Raw genomic sequence first — 18468 nt, 5'->3', positions numbered from 1 at the left:
CGTTATTCGCTTTATCTTCTGTGTTTCAAACATTGCTGTTTGTCTATAAATAAAAGCCAATAAATGACATAGCCGAGTTTGTCTTATGTGTGTTAATTTTGATGTAAAACTTAAAATGGACCCGTGTGGAAAATGGAACGTGGGCTAGTGTGCATGGCTGCAAATGAACTGGTTAGCGATTGAAAATGGAAATTTGATTTCAAAATTATTTTTTTATGCATCCGTTGAAAATGGATTCCGTTGAAAAAGTAAACCGAATGAAAATATGCTTTACGAGGAATTGGTATTGGGTAGAAAGAATAACCTAGATTTAATCCAGTAATGTCATTGTGACTTACATTGACCTTCATTTTCAAACATTGTTATCGGGTTAAAAAAAATACATAGAACTGTTGTTTGACCAAATTTGATCACCGTGACCTACTTTTTCAAAGTTGACCGACCACCACAAAAATTATCATCGGGTTTAAAATTAACCAAGACCTGCCGTCTGACCTAATTGGGTCGTCGTGATATACTTTTCAAAATAGAAGTATATTTTTTAAAATATATATGATAGGCCTATCAGGTTCAGTAAATTAGCATAGCACTGTTGAACTAAGAACAAATCGTATGAATTTAACATTGAAAAACAACGCTTCAAGAAACGCGACGAAAAATGAGGACCAATTGATACATTGCCGTTTGAAAACTGAGCTGTAGAAACCAAAAGGTAAAACATGGGTATCCTTTTACGTCTCTGATTCAAATATATACTATATTTTGCACGAAGAAAGGTTAAAAACCAACCTTGATTTACACACGCACATAAACTCTGGGGCGTCCGCCACCCACAGGCTGCACATATCAGTTAGCGGATATAAGGAGATTGTCAAATAGTAATCTCTACGTGTCAAACACCAAACCGTATACCTATCAATACTTTCAACCAGTTAAACATCTAGGGATAGCATTCCGGAAAGTGCAACGAGCCAACAATCTCTGAGTAAATGTCAAAGATTCAACAACTCCACAACAAAATGAAGAAAGAAGAAAAAAATAACCACCATAAAATACCGTAAGAAATATTAATCTGAACCGTTGGTAGGGTGGTGCAGTGGATAGCGCACTTGCCTTCACGAAGGCGGCCCAGGGTTCGATTCCCCGTCGGTTCCCCGATCGGACGTAAAAAGGTATGGGGTCACCTGCCCGACCACGTGGGTATCCGGGCCAACAAAAGTGATTAATTTAAGTTTTAAACCAGAGATTATGTCTGTCTAAACCAAGATATTTCATAAACAATATAAAAGCTTAATATGCTGTTATGATGCTCCCATAATTACAGTAATAAAAACTGTTCCTACTTCATTCGATAAAATGTCGTGTTTGTTTCTTACGATATGTTATCTGCTTCGCCATGGGTCGGGTATAGATAGACCTACAATTTAGTACAGTGTTCAGGTCAAACCGGAAACACTACACTCGCTTCGTGCTACTAATTCGACAACTGCATCGTTTACTTCCGGTTGAAACTGACACACGTGTTGTGTCATTTTCCAAAATGTCCAGCTCTAAATTCGCTCTACAACAGCTCTCTAAACATGGCTGGAAGGAAGGTATACTAGGAATGATTAGCTTATATGATAAATCATCGTTTTTTGTTGTTAACTATTGAGTAGTTTGATATCAGACAAAAGGGAAACAACAAAAATGTAGCCCGAGAAACGGTGGAAGTCAGGAACGTCTACATGTACATATCAAACGAGCTCGGGTCTACAGGGCGATACTGAGGTTACCGAACCGTAACAAAGTTTCATGTTAATGTTATAGTGTAAAACCTGACGACCCCCAAAACATAACAACAAAACAGGAAACTGCTGCATTAGAATAATCAGTTTATTGATGGTGGCCGCGTAATGGTAGATATTAAACTCCGATAATGAGAAACAATGTGTTGGTTACAGAACGGGTTCGTTACAAATGTCTGAGATACAAATATGATATACTGATGAAGTAGGGTTAAGGGCAATGACACAAGAGGATGTCGCCTCAACTTGCGTTGTGTTCTCAGTCAAATGTTGACAAACAGGCGACACCCAGTTATGTTCGCTCCTACTACGCCAGGTTCATTGTGCCAATGGCATAGAGTGAAAAGATCACCAAAAGAGGTTAAATTTCAACAATTTAATATATATATAAACGATGATATTTACAATGAAATAATATGTACTAGTCCTGTAGGCATAGCCTATAAGATGGACATTATAAAGAAATGGGTCAAAATGAACCCTAAAGTTTACTGTAAATTCATCTATCAAATTGCTTAAATGTTGTGTAAATCTGAGATGAAATTCCAGCTAAAGCTGGTAACATAGCAAAAATATAACGCTATGGGATAAGTTTGACAACTGGTGTGCCCCAGGGAAATAGCTACTGGACTAGTGTCCCCAAATATACATACAACCGAGGAGTATTATACAAGAGTACTAAATGTAAGTCAACAAGCCCTAATGATATAAGAATATATCTAGAAACCACTGTAAAGTTGTTTCCACTACATTACTCAGCAGAGGTTACGTGTATGCTTAAGACCACCCGGACTGCTATAAAAATATCTAACTCCCTACATAATTTCGCCCAACCCCTTTAACTAATTAGACTACAGGAACTCTAGGTGAAAGTAAGGTCAGAATATCCTGCTGTCAGGACGCTTCTAGTGAGACACTAATAAAATATCAGAGAGTATATCCCGCTGACAGGACGGAATTAGCGAGATAGATTAGGTAAAACAGAACATCCTGCTGACAGGATGGGTAATAGAGAGGCTAACCTCACCTGTAGAAAGGCCTAACAACGTTGGCGACTGACTAGAAGTACATAGCTCGAACACCCCAAAACTACCGGCTTTTATACATGTTCAGCAGACAAAAAATAGTCTCTAAAACAGGAGATTCCACTAACAAAATCCTACGAAGCAAACGATTGGCTCAACCCGGAATGGGTGACCAATCAAAAAGCTGTTAACATAATTGAACCACTTCCGCCAACATGGCGAAGAAATAGGACAACAAACACTGTACAAAGTACTCTGTACAAAATACAGGCATTATGAGCTTCCCCAATAATGCACAGTATTACAAAATGGAATCTATAACGGTGAAAACTATTCCAGCTAGCCCAGTGACACTGTGTCACAGTATGCAAAGGTGCATATAACCATAAAACTTGTACGACAATAATCCGACTCCACCACACTTATATGGGTCACAGCACCATGTTTATTGTGACCCGTATCGGTATAGCATATGTGTATTTCAGACATTTGTAACAAACCCCCGAGGTTACAGGCTTGTTTAGGGTCGTGCCCTACCATAAGAACATTTAGTTAAAAATTAAAATGTTATTGAAACCAAATTTGTACCGTGATAAAAGGGTGCATTCATGGTTAAAGGGATTCTAATGAAACACTTTTACATAAACATACAACTATTTGATAGTACTGTTGGATTTAACTGAAATTTAACCAGCTAACACACACACACACCCTTCTCCATCACTCTCCTTGTTCCAGAATGGGGAGTGTTATACTGGTTACTGTGTCAATTCAATAGGGTATACATAGGATTAGGGTAAGATACTTTATATACAAGCCAGATGAAAATGACTGCAGAACTTCTTCAAGTAAGCTATATACATGTACATTGTAGCTAGCACCAAATCCAGAAGCTTGTAAAAAAGTGTTGTGGACATCAACCCCTGAATCACCAGTAAGACTCAGGTGCCACCTCATGTGAGATTGGGATTTAGATTGGGAAATTATTCCATAGCTGTCGGCAACCTACTCGTCATGAAGGAGCATACATCAATTTTATCAAAGTTGACACACACAAAATCTAGTTGAACAGATTCTCTGCAAATCCTACATCAATGTAACTAGTCCATTAGGAAAACATCTCCATCTCGAAACAAAAAGTAATTGACTGTAGGGGACATAAAATAAATACTGCCATAAATTGGTGTTTAATTTATTGGAAAATTTGGACAAATATAAGACTATGTATCTGTATTTTAAGCAGTTTTCCAAAACAAATATCTTTTATTCTATAACATTTCTATCAAATTATATTGGGATTACATATTTTTTTCACAGTCCAAAGGACGAGGTAATTAAGTTTCGGTGATTAACTAGTGGTAGCTACAATCTACTAGTCCCAGGACTAGAGGACTAATGCTAGTATCAAATCCTGGGTATATCAACTTATAAAACCAGTCAAGTTCTCAATTAGTTCTGGACATTTGGATCTATACTGGGCCATCGATCATACATGATCTATTCTGGGCCATCGATCATACATGATCTATTCTGGGCCATCTATTCTGGGCCTTCGATCATACATGCTCTATTCTGGGCCATCGATCATACGTGATCTATTCTGGGCCATCAATCATACATGATCTATTCTGGGCCATCGATCATACATGATCTATTCTGGGCCATCGATCATACATGATCTATTCTGGGCCATCCATACAAATCTTTGTTTGCAGTTTCTCTTTTCATATTTTCTATTGTGGGTACTGCAGTTAGGGATATATTTCAATTCCAGAAATATCATATTTCTATAAAGCACTAGTTTTCAGTGATTTTTCACAAAAGAAAAAAAAAGTTCCCAAAATAAGTGAGACAGTAATTGCAATTTCTTTTATGGATGGCCCTAGTTTAATTAACATCATTTGAAACATCATGGTCATCACCCCTCTGGTATATTTAACTGATTTGTTACAGGTTCTGGACTCGGAAAGAGTGAGGATGGTATTACAGAAGCAATTAAAGTGAAACTCAAACATGATTCACACGGGGTAAGATATCAAATATGTAAATATGATAAAGGATCCAGAAACAAGTTATAAAATTAATTTTAAACTACTTATTATAATACAATCAAACATGATTCACATGGGATAAGATATTAAATATGTAAATATGATAAAGGCTCCAGAAACAAGTTATAAAATTTATGTCAAACTGTTTCCTTACAATACAGAGATAATGCTCAATGCTTTAACACTGAACAGAATGCTTAGTGACAGAGGCTATTAATTGGGTAATGTTTCCAATATCGGCACATTATGTTTTAACACTTACCGATATTGTACAAACTGTGTTTTCAGATTACAGTTTCCAGCAACTTGTCCATGCATGAATCATAAATTGGGGAAATATTAAATATTTTGTTGAAAAAGAATTTTGATAAATTTTTCCCGAATTTGTCATCATTTGGCTAAAATAAGGCATGTTTTGACCTTGAGAATGTATCTGTAATTGATAGTAAAACAATGCAGCCAGAAAATTGTTAATTAGGAATGAACTGGGAATTGTTGAAAATCTATATAAAGTTGAAAAGATAAACTGCAGAGTATGTGGGTTTGAGTCTGACATAGCTGTGTACTTAACATTCCTAACCCTTTCACCACTGTAGACCATAATGAACTCATCCAGATTAGTGCATGGTAGAGTCTTCTGAAGTTACATAGGGATGTAAGGGTTAAATGACTCTACCGAAAAGCTAGGGTGCTATGATCTCGAGTTCTGCTCTTTCAGGTTGGACATAAGAAAGGAGACGAGTTTGCCTTCCACTGGTGGGACCATGTGTTCAACAAGGCAGCGAGTAACATCAGTGTTAGTTCCACAGAGGTAAAAATTACACCCTACTCGTTCTTTAGTCTCGCTGAAACCCATTATTTGAATCAAAGATAGCCACCTTGTGATTGGCTGAGACTTTTCAACTTTCACTCGGAAAATTCTGCCAAAAATTATCCTGACCAAGTATTATTAGCTCACCTGGCCAGAAGGACCAAGTGAGCTTATCCCATGGCGCAGCATCCGTCGTCCGTCTTCCTTTAAAATGCTTCTAGTCCTGAACGGCTCAAAGGATTTTGACCAAATTTGGTCTGGAGCATCATTGGCCAAAGGGTTCTCAGTTTTGTATAAACGGAGGGTATGGTCCACCTGGGGGCAGAGGTGCGGGGCCAAATAGGCGGAAAATAGGTAAATCTTTAAAAATATTTTTCTCAACCAATAGAAGGATTTTGACCAAATTTGTCCTAGAGCATCTTTGGACAAAGGAGACTCAAGTTTGTATAAACGGAGGGTGTGGCCCCTCTGGGGGCATAGGGGTGGAGCCCAATAGGGGAAATAGAGGATTTTTTTCTCCTACCATACAAGTGAAGGGATTTAAACCAAATGCAGTCTGAAGCATGCTTAGGAACAGAAGAATAAATTTTGTTTAAACTGAGGTGTGTGGACCCCCTTCTTTGGGGCAGATGGGTGGGGCCCATTAGGGGAAATAGAGGAAAACATTAAAGATCCTTCTCTTTCTGTACCGTTGAAGGGATTTTAACCAAACTTATTCTAGAGAATCTTTGGGCAAAGGGAATTGAGTATTTTTTATGTCACTTGACCCAGGATGTTTCACCTATGGATAGCGATACACACTGACAAACTGGGGGAGGGGCTAGTTCAACACCCTACATGTAGCCTTTACGATGTAGTATGTATATGCTCTCTACCGATAGGCGAAACATCCAGGGTTGAGTGACTGATGAATCTTATTGGAAGATACTGTCAGAGACATGGTTCTATAGTTGCCAGATATAAGTGAGTTTATTTTGTCTTTTGTTCTGTAGGACGGTGTCGAGCTGAGTAAAATGAAGGACAGTAATAAGGTATCCACCACTACCTCGAAAACCTACGACAACAAGGCCATGCTGTACGGCAAATTTCTCAAGGTATGTCAGAGCAACAAGGCCATGTTGTACGGCAAATTTCTCAAGGTATGTCAGAGCAACAAGGCCATGCTGTACGGCAAATTTCTCAAGGTATGTCAGAGCAACAAGGCCATGCTGTACGGCAAATTTCTCAAGGTATGTCGGGGCAATGAACGAGTGATATTTGTTATATCAGATGAACACAAATACACGGTTATAAAAAATCCCAAAGGACCCTTTAAACCAGTTTGTTATAAAGGTAGTTTGAATTATGTGTACCAAATTTTGATTTTTTTTACTACAGTGTTAAAATAACACTGAATTTCACCTGAGGGGATAGCTGGGCCCGTATTCATGAAACCATTCTCATGCTCAAGCATGGATTCTGTGCTCAAGCCTAAATTCTTGTTCTTGTTGTAACTTAATAAATAGATCTTGTTTTCTCAATGATTTGGAAACATTTTGAAGAGACTTGAAGCTAAATGCTGTTTCAATGTTTACATTTTACTTTTTGATCATTTGAAATGATTTAAGTGAGTTACAAGAAAGTTGGTTTGAGCACAGAATACATGCTTGAGCATGAGAACGGTTTCATAAATATGGGCCCATGATCTGCTTCGATTCTTAATAGACAATAATTCCCTATGTGAAATTAGCAATATGATCCTATACCTACATACAAGTAGAAGTAAGAGGGAGATGGGCTTGGGAATCCGAATCAATTCACAATACACACGAAATGGCAATAAGTGTGTTTGTACAAAATGCGTTTTACTGTAGTTGAACTAGACCTCAAGACTATTTGGTTAGAAGGTCAGTCAAGAACTTGAGGTTGTGGGTTCAAATCCAAGCCTTGGTCCCATTCTCACTCTCCTATTAAAAACAGTAAGGATACATAGTAACATAGTAGTACATAGATATTCATATTATTACAAACCCATGATTGTTTGTCGTATGGACAGTATAGTGCCTCTGATGCTGTCCTGTTTCTATATTATCGGCTAGTTTGGTCATAAACATGTTTGTTTCTGTATAGGGAGCAACACTATCCGGTGGAAATTATGAGGCGACCAATGAGGGGGATTCTGATGATGAAGAGGAACATCAAGAGGATACAAAACCTGCAAGGTTAGAAGAACAGAATTCATATCTTTGTAAATATTTTCTTACCTCATTTACCCTTGAAATTTCATAATGAGCTATTCCAACCTTTGAATTGGAAGAGTTCAAATGTGTCTTCAGGGGTATATGATTTAAGGTAAATTAGAAAATATTAGAATACAAGAAGTTAAAGATACTTTGCCGCTAACCTTTGATCTTTTTTTATAAACAGGATAAAACTGTTTTTTTAGCCCACCATCATCAGCTGGTGGGCTATTAAGATCCCACTTCATTCGTTGTCTATCCTTTGTCCTTTATTATACATGTTTAATTTTGAGACTGATGGAATAATCAAAATGGCCGACAGGTGGCCATCCTGGATTTTGACATTTAAGGTTTGTTATTGCAATTCTCTAAGACAGCACAGGTTGGATCTTCCTCAAATTAGTTTTGTATGTTCCCTTTGGTCCTTAGTTGTGCATGTTAACTTTTGAGACTGATCAGAGGAACAAGATGGCTTCTTGCTGCATCCAACTTGGATTTTAAGGATTTTAAAAAAATGTGTTTTTCTTTATTTAGGATTCAAGACTTAGATGATGCTGTTCTTCTGAAGGCATGTGGTGGAATGACTGGGCACAAGTAAGTAGACTGACTGTTAACCCTTTCACCACTGTAGACCATAATGGACTCATCCATATCAATGTATGGCAGAGTCTACTAAAGTTACATAGGGGTGAAATGGTTAACATGTAGCATCGGTGTCAACCTCTGAAACTTCCAATGAGGGAAATCTCCCTCCGTCTACATTTCCAATGAGAGAGAAAGTGTGTGAAACGCGACTGAAACTGCTTAGCTCAATTTATCTTTCCCTTCTTATGTATCAAAATAACTCAGAAAAAAAGCATTAATTTGATTCACACACACCTGTTATGGTCATTAGACACACCCTGAAGTAACTAGGAGATCATTTGACCACAGGATGTAGATTTAGATTTTGTGTGAGTCTGGATTTGAATGAGAGAGTTTCGAGGGAGATTGGTAAATTTTGGTCAAAATGAGGGAGGATTGACAGCTATGATGTAGAATGTTCAGAGAGTGAAAAGTTTAGCCTAGATAGATTCAACACAAATGTCATGGATTCAACACTAGTGTCATAGATTCAACACTAGTGTCATAGATTCAACACTAGTGTCAAAGATTCAACACTAGTGTCAAAGATTCAACACTAGTGTCATGGATTCAACACTAGTGCCATAGATTCAACACTAGAGTCATAGGATTCAACACTAGTGTGATAGATTCAACACTAGTGTCGTAGATTCAACACTAGTGTCTGTGCCATGAATATGTCACCTATCGTTAACTTATTTTGTATTGTGTGATACTTAACTATGCCATGTATATGCGAGACACAAGCCTATACATGGCATGGTTAAGTATCACACAATACAAAATAAGTTAACTATAGGTGACATATTCATGGCACAGACACTAGTGTTGAATCAATGACAATAGTGTTGAATCCATGACCCTAGTGTTGAATCTATGTCACTAGTGTTGAATCTACGACACTAGTGTTGAATCTACGACACTAGTGTTGAATCCATGACACTTGTGTTGAATCTATGACAATAGTGTTGAATCCATGACACTAGAGTTGAATCTATGACACTTGTGTTGAATCTATGACACGAGTGTTGAATCCTATGACTCTAGTGTTGAATCCATGCCACTAGTGTTGAATCTTTGACACTAGTGTCATGGATCCAACACTAGTGTCATAGAGTCAAAACTAGTGTCATGGATTCAACACTCGTGTCATAGATTCAACAGTAGTGTCATGGATTCAACACTAGTGTCATGGATTCAACACTAGTGTCTTTGCCATGAATATGTCACCTATCGTTAACTTATTTTGTATTGTGTGATACTTAACCATGCCATGTATATGCGAGACACAAGCCTATACTACAGCCCCATCAGACAGTAACCTGTATCACTCAAATGACAAGTAAAATACTTATTATTGTTATAATTTTACAGACCAAGTGTGCATCAAACTAGTCTAGAACTTTAACAGTACTAGTGTGTTGACAAAGTTGTGTATCCCACATTCTATTAAAGCAAACTATTTCTGAGCATTTTCATAGTTTCGAATTTTCACACATCTTACAAAACCCAGTTATGAGTTTTCATATATAATACAAGGGAAATGCCCTAAAATCACAATACTTTTTCCATTGAATGAAATCTGTACTAAGCACTCAGCCCATTGATGTGTATATTTGTATATAAGCTCTCTGCCCATTGATGCGGATATTTGGATATAAGCTATCTTCCCATTGATGTGTATATTTGGTTATAAGCGCTCTGCCCATTGATGTGTATATTTTTATATAAGCACTCTGCCCATTGATGGTTTGTATATAAGCACTCTGCCCATTGATGGTTTGTATATAAGCACTCTGCCCATTGATGGTTTGTATATAAGCACTCTGCCCATTGATGTGTATATTTGTATATAATCACTCTGCCCATTGATGTGTATATTTTTATATAAGCACTCTGCCCATTGATGTGTATATTTTTATATAAGCACTCTGCCCATTGATGTGTATATTTGTATATAAACTCTCTGCCCATTGATGTGTATATTTTTATATAAGCACTCTGCCCATTGATGGTTTGTATATAAGCACTCTGCCCATTGATGCGTATATTTGCATATAAGCACTCTGCCCATTGATGGTTTGTATATAAGCACTCTGCCCATTGATGTGTATATTTGTTTATAAGCTCTCTGCCCATTGATGCGGATATTTGGATATAAGCTATCTTCCCATTGATGTGTATATTTGGTTATAAGCGCTCTGCCCATTGATGTGTATATTTTTATATAAGCACTCTGCCCATTGATGTGTATATTTGTTTATAAGCTCTCTGCCCATTGATGCGGATATTTGGATATAAGCTATCTTCCCATTGATGTGTATATTTGTATATAATCACTCTGCCCATTGATGTGTATATTTGTATATAAACTCTCTGCCCATTGATGTGTATATTTGTTTATAAGCTCTCTGCCCATTGATGCGGATATTTGGTTATAAGCTCTCTTACCATTGATGTGTATATTTGGTTATAAGCGCTCTGCCCATTGATGTGTATATTTGTATATAATCACTCTGCCCATTGATGTGTATATTTGTTTATAAGCTCTCTGCCCATTGATGCGGATATTTGGTTATAAGCTCTCTTCCCGTTGATGTGTATATTTGGTTATAAGCGCTCTGCCCATTGATGTGTATATTTGTTTATAAGCTCTCTGCCCATTGATGGGTATATTTGTATATAAGCTCTCTACCCATTGATGTGTATATTTGTATATAAACTCTCTGCCCATTGATGTGTATATTTGTTTATAAGCTCTCTGCCCATTGATGGGTATATTTGTATATAAGCTCTCTACCCATTGATGTGTATATTTGTATATAAGCCCTCTGCCCATTGATGTGTATATTTTTATATAAGCACTCTGCCCATTGATGTGTATATTTGTATATAAGCACTCTGCCCATTGATGATTTGTATATAAGCACTCTGCCCACTGATGATTTGTATATTACAGGGCTGCCCGGCACGGTCACAAGCTGAATGGTAAACTAGCACGAATTCAGGAACAAGAGGCTTTACTTCTTGCTAAATACAAATCCCAGAAAACAGTCATAAAAGATCAGAACAAGGTTACTGAACAAGGAAATCCTTTGGTTAAACAAAACGAGAAAGGTGATGACATTTTACAAACTGATGATACTGCCGACATAAAGGAAAAGAGAAAAGAAAAGAAAAAAGACAAATCCGAAAGGAAAAAACGAAAGAGGGAAATGGAAGAATCACAGTGTAACAAAGAAGAAGATACCATAGATACGGATAACATTGGTATACCTACAAAACATAGGTGTGAGGAGAGTTCCGAGTCTGAGGGGCAAGATACATACACAACAAAAAAGAAAAGGAAAGAAAAGAAGCGGAAAAATAAAGAAAAATCTGAAAATGTGCCAGAAGACATCGTTTGTGATGAGGAGTCAAATAGAAAGAAGAAGAAAAACAAAAAACGAAAGAGTGAAGTGTTAACAACAGATAGTGTTAGTAGTGTGACAGATTCAAAAAAGAAGAAAAGGAAAGACAAATTAAAAACACATCCTTGTGATGATAGCGAGACATCATTATCAAAACACAGTGATGAATGTGCAGTGCAGGATAGCGGAGCGACAAAAAAGAAGAAAAGCAAAAAACAAAAGAAAGAAAAATCATGTGATTGATATGAGACAATGAAATTAATATTGAAATAAATTGCTGAATTATTGTCGAATGATATTCATTGTACATAGATTATGCCAAAATATTTATAACAATGGATTTAATAAAGAAATGTTTCCTGTCTTTTCCATATTTATCTTTTGTATAGTGAAACATTCTTTTGTAATTGTTAACCAACCATCATAGTCCGAGACATTATAACCTTGGGTTAGTAAAGTTGTATATTTATATTATGTACTAATATTTGCAGTTCCATTGTAATTGTGAGAGCCATTAATATCAACTTACACAGAAGTAATAACCATTTGAAGTGACTTTATATCTTGTTGCTGTATCTGGCAGTGACTGATATTATGTTGCTGTATCAGCCAGTAACTGAAAAAAGGATCCTGTATCGGGCAGTGACTAATGACATTGCCGTATCAGGCAGTGACTAGCAACGTTACTGTATCAGGCAGTGACTAGTAACGTTACTGTATCAGGCAGTGCCTAGTAACGTTACTGTATCGGGTAGTGACTAGTAACGTTTCTGTATCAGGCAGTGACTAGTAACGTTACTGTAGCAGGCAGTGACTAGTAACGTTACTGTATCGGGCAGTGACTAGGAACGTTACTGTATCAGACAGTGACTAGCAACGTTACTGTATCGGACAGTGACCAGTGACGTTACTGTATCAGGGAGTGACTAGTAACGTTACTGTATCAGATAGTGACTAGTAACGTTACTGTATCAGACAGTGACTAATGATATTGCTGTATCAGGCAGTGACTAGCAACGTTACTGTATCAGGCAGTGACTAGTAAAGTTACTGTATCAGGCAGTGACTAGTAACGTTACTGTATCAAGCAGGGACTAGTAACGTTACTGTATCAGGGAGTGACTAGTAACGTTACTGTATCAGATAGTGACTAGTAACGTTACTGTATCAGACAGAGACTAGATACGTTACTGTATCAGACAGTGACTAGCAACGTTACTGTATCGGACAGTGACCAGTGACGTTACTGTATCAGGTAGTGACCAGTAACGTTACTGTATCAGGCAGTGACTAGTAGCGTTACTGTATCAGGCAGTGACTAGTAACGTTACTATATCAGGCAGTGACTAGTAACGTTACTGTAGCAGGCAGTGACTAGTAACGTTACTGTATCGGGCAGTGACTAGGAACGTTACTGTATCAGACAGTGACTAGCAACGTTACTGTATCAGACAGTGACTAGTGACGTTACTGTATCAGACAGTGACTAGTAACGTTACTGTATCAGACAGTGACTAGTTACGTTACTGTATCAGACAGTGACTAGCAACGTTACTGTATCAGACAGTGACCAGTGACGTTACTGTATCAGGTAGTGACTAGTAACGTTACTGTATCAGATAGTGACTAGTAACGTTACTGTATCAGACAGTGACTAATGATATTGCTCTATCAGGTAGTGACTAGCAACGTTACAGTATCAGGCAGTGACTAGTAACGTGACTGTATCAGGCAGTGACTAGCAACGTTACTGTATGAGACAGTGACTCATAACTTTACTGTATCGGGCAGTGACTAGCAACGTATCAGGCAGTGACTAGTAACGTTACTATATCAGGCAGTGACTAGTAACGTTACTGTAGCAGACAGTGACTAGTAACGTTACTGTATCAAGCAGTAACTAGTAACGTTACTGTATCAGGTAGTGACTAGTAACGTTACTGTATCGGGCAGTGCCTAGTAAACGTTACTGTATCAGGTAGTGACTATTAACGTTACTGTATCAGGCAGTGACTAGTAACATTACTGTATAGGGCAGTGACTAGTAACGTTACTGTATCGGGCAGTGCCTAGTAAACGTTACTGTATCAGGTAGTGACTATTAACGTTACTGTATCAGGCAGTGATTAGTAACGTTACCGTATCAGACAGTGACTAGTAACGTTACTGTACCAGGCAGTGATTAGTAACGTTACTGTATCAGACAATGACTAGTAACGTTACTGTATCAGGCAGTGGTTAGTAACGTTACTGTATCAGACAGTGACTAGTGACGTTACTGTATCGGGCAGTGACTAGTAACGTTACTGTATCAGACAGTGAGTAGCAACGGTACTGTATCAGACAGTGACTAGTGACGTTACTGTATCGGGCAGTGACTAGTTACGTTACTGTATCAGACAGTGACTAGCAACGTTACTGTATCAAACAGTGACCAGTGACGTTACTGTATCAGGCAGTGACTAGTAAAGTTACTGTATCAGACAGTGACTAATGATATTGCTCTATCAGGTAGTGACTAGCAACGTTACAGTATCAGGCAGTGACTAGTAACGTTACTATATCAGGCAGTGACTCGTAACGTTACTGTATCAGACAGTGACTAGTTACGTTACTGTATCAGACAGTGACTAGCAACGTTACTGTATCAGACAGTGACCAGTGACGTTGCTGTATCAGGTAGTGACTAGTAACGTTACTGTATCGGGCAGTGCCTAGTAAACGTTACTGTATCAGGTAGTGACTATTAACGTTACTGTATCAGGCAGTGACTAGTAAAGTTACTGTATCAGACAGTGACTAATGATATTGCTCTATCAGGTAGTGACTAGCAACGTTACAGTATCAGGCAGTGACTAGTAACGTTACTGTAGCAGGCAGTGACTAGTAAAGTTACTGTATCAGACAGTGACTAATGATATTGCTCTATCAGGTAGTGACTAGCAACGTTACAGTATCAGGCAGTGACTAGTAACGTTACTGTTTCAGGCAGTGACTAGGAACGTTACTGTATCAGTCAGTGACTAGTAACGTTACTGTATCAGGCAATGATTAGTAACGTTACTGTATCAGACAGTGACTAGTAACGCTACTGTTTCAGGCAGTGACTAGTAATGTTACTGTATCAGGAAGTGACTAGCAACGGTACTGTATGAGACAGTGACTCATAACGTTACTGTATCGGGCAGTGACTAGTAACGTTACTGTATCAGTCAGTGACTAGTAACGTTACTGTATCAGGCAATGATTAGTAACGTTACTGTATCAGACAGTGGCTAGTAACGTTACTGTATCAGGCAGTGACTAGCAACGTTACTGTATGAGACAGTGACTAATAACGTTACTTATCAGACAGTGACCAGTGACGTTACTGTATAAGGTAGTGACTAGTAACGTTACTGTATCAGATAGAGACTAGTAACGTTACTGTATCAGTCAGTGATTAGTAACGTTACTGTATCAGACGGTGACTAGTAACGTTACTGTATCAGGCAGGGATTAGTAACGTTACGGTATCAGACACTGACTAGTAACGTTACTGTATCAGGCAGTGACTAGCAACGTTACTGTATGAGACAGTGACTAATAACGTTACTTATCAGACAGTGACCAGTGACGTTACTGTATAAGGTAGTGACTAGTAACGTTACTGTATCAGATAGAGACTAGTAACGTTACTGTATCAGTCAGTGACTAGTAACGTTACTGTATCGGGCAGGGAGTAGTAACGTTACTGTTTCAGGCAGTGACTAGTAACGTTACTGTATCAGGAAGTGACTAGCAACGTTACTGTATGAGACAGTGACTCATAACGTTACTGTATCGGGCAGTGACTAGCAACGTTATCGTATCAGGCAGTGACTAGCAACGTTGCTGTATCAGATAGTGATTAATAACGTTATTGTATTAGACAGTGACTAGTAACGTTACTGTATCAGGCAGTGACTAGTAACGTGACTGTATCAGGCAGTGACTAGCAACGTTACTGTATCAGACAGTGACTAGTAACGCTACTGTTTCAGGCAGTGACTAGTAATGTTACTGTATCAGACAGTGACTAATAACGTTACTGTATCGGGCAGTGACTAGCAACGTTATCGTATCAGGCAGTGACTAGCAACGTTGCTGTATCAGATAGTGATTAATAACATTATTGTATTAGACAGTGACTAGTAACGTTACTGTATCAGGCAGTGACTTATGACATTGCTGTATCAGGCAGTGACTAGTGACATTGCTGTATCAGGCAGTGACTAGTAACGTTACTGTATCAGGCAATGGCTAGTGACATTGCTGTATCAGGCAGTGACTAGTAACATTACTGTATCAGGCAGTGACTAATGATATTGCTGTATCAGGCAGTGACTAGTAACGTTACTGTATCGGGCAGTGACTAGTTATGTTACTGTATCAGGCAGTGACTAGTAACGTTACTGTATCAGGCAGTGACTAGTAACGTTTGTATCAAGCAGTAACTAATGACATTGCTGTATCAGGCAGTGATTATTAACGTAACTGATTCAGATAGTGATAAGTAACGAAGCTGTATCAGGCAGAACTAATCACGTTTCGGTATAGGGCAGTGACTAATGACTTATTTTTTCACACAGTAACTGAAAATCATTTTGGAGCAACTTGATGTATGGATATTGTACTCTTGATTCATTTGATCCTGATCTCTGATCCTCCATTGTGCATGTATTTGCTGCAAACGGTGCATGTTTCAGTTAAGTAAACCAGTATTCCATGCTACCAATTCCTTTTCAAAATAATAAATGAATTAATTGAAAAAGACACAAAAATCAACATGAGCTCCAAAAGGTGTGTTGATGCCCACCGTTATAAGCTCTACACAAGTTTGATATTTGATGTCTTTTTCAAAAACCAAACCGGTGCTACCTGTTACATGTATTTCCTGTTTTGAGGAAGCTGATTGAAAAGTAAAGGTATTATAAATAAATGGTTGATAGTGGTTGTATTTCGGGCAAAGTCATTCTAGTAAAATATGTCCCAGTTTTAGCCATTATTTTCCAGGGATTGTCATGATGGGTGTCGTCAAGATGAAGCAGTATATGTTTACTCTTCAGGAACATCTGGTCTTATTCTACTTTTAGTCCTTCGGGCGTCTCTAATATAATCAAGTGTCAATATTTGGCCTAAATCCATCGATTTGCGTTTAAAGTATGATTTGGTATTTTGTTCTTTTCTTTGTCCAACCGTAATCAGTCACACTAGACAAGCTGTTCGTCTTAATACACGAGGATAAAATGCAACTATAACAAACGTTTAGGCATGCTGGTCGTGAAAGACTTTGTAGACACATGTAAATGACCTAGGAAGAGGGATACATAATACACGTGCTTACTACGTCATGACAAAGGGCACAATTTAAATTCAGAATTGCTATAAACAGAGATACCAAAAACGAAAAGGAATATATATAATATGAACCTGTGCTAAAATAATGAAACCGGCACTTGTGGAATGTACAGCTTTTAACATCCTTTCCCAAGGCTAAAGCCATATGACGACGTATGCCTAAGGCGATACCATTGTTACAGGAAAGAGGAAATGTCCTTCCACCTTGGATCGAACCCGCGATCCCTAGGTTCCTAGTCGAACGCTCTACCACTGAGCTAAAGGGAAATTCCCTCTAGCTCGAAGCTAGAAGGCGACCTTAATCCTATGTGCAATTAAAACCTGCCACACTTTAAATAGGAAACGGCGATGAAAGAAAAAACAGACATCCAAAATCAGTGTTATAATTGTGGCATTGGACCAATTTTGATTTCCTCTCACGCTCAAGCATAAATTCTGTGCTCAAACCAGCTTTCTTTTAGCACTTTGTAAACAGACTTCAGCTTTTAGTCTCTTAATTTTTTTCCTGATCATTGAGAAAAAATAAGATCTTTGTAATTAATTTATAACTGAAACAAGAAATTAGTTTGGTTTGGTTTAGTATTGTTTACCGTCCTATCAACAGGTATGGTCATTTAAGGACGGCCTCCCCTGTGTGTAAGATGCATGCGTGCTGTGGGAGGCTGCGATATGTTCGTGTTTGTCTCCTTGTGATAGCGCGGAACTGATGCCGAGTTTATAATGCTTCCTCAAGAAATTAGACTTGAGCACAAAATCAATGATTGAGCACGGTTTCATGAAAACGGGCTCTGGACTATTCTTTCCCCAAATGGCACATTAATGTGAATTACGTCCCTTGATGTAGATCTTCTGTTAAAAAAAAACGGAAAAAAACAAGCCAGTCGTACATTTTATGTATGTTCTACATTTGAAAGCAAATGGCGGGTTGTGTTTTTCCCCTTTTTTTTAAACAGAAGAGCCACATCAAGGGACGTAATTCAAATAGATGGTCACAGACCAATGTCATTATTACAGCACAGGTTACATTTGGAAGAATAATCGCTTTCAGGACCACTTGTGGCACCCGTGGTGAACACAAATCTAAGAAGCGTTCTTATAAGTAATGTCATAAGTAATAGACATTTGTAGATAGGTGTCATATAATGGTCTTATGTTCTGAGTG

General features: G+C 38.1%; 1 protein-coding gene across 2 annotated transcripts; it reads left to right on the top strand.

Annotated features, from left to right (window-relative positions):
* Positions 1–1496: 1496 nt before the first annotated feature.
* On the top strand, positions 1497–12312 carry LOC110453855 (G patch domain-containing protein 4-like). 2 transcript variants are annotated; one of them, XM_021503039.1, is made up of 7 exons: positions 1497–1595; positions 4766–4839; positions 5582–5674; positions 6667–6768; positions 7784–7875; positions 8428–8487; positions 11477–12312. In XM_021503039.1, exons 1-7 carry the CDS (start codon positions 1541–1543, stop codon positions 12168–12170), a joined length of 1170 nt encoding a protein of 389 aa, XP_021358714.1. In that variant the 5' UTR covers positions 1497–1540; the 3' UTR covers positions 12171–12312. The 2 variants fall into 2 exon arrangements, with proteins under 2 accessions (XP_021358714.1, XP_021358715.1); XM_021503040.1 differs by lacking the exons at positions 1497–1595; positions 4766–4839; positions 5582–5674; positions 6667–6768 and adding an exon at positions 6778–6903.
* Positions 12313–18468: the final 6156 nt, after the last annotated feature.

This window comes from Mizuhopecten yessoensis, unplaced genomic scaffold (genome assembly GCF_002113885.1).
Source record: "Mizuhopecten yessoensis strain PY_sf001 unplaced genomic scaffold, ASM211388v2 scaffold7521, whole genome shotgun sequence".
NCBI classification, from domain to species: domain Eukaryota; kingdom Metazoa; phylum Mollusca; class Bivalvia; order Pectinida; family Pectinidae; genus Mizuhopecten; species Mizuhopecten yessoensis.
This window is presented reverse-complemented; position numbering and strand designations above follow the sequence as displayed.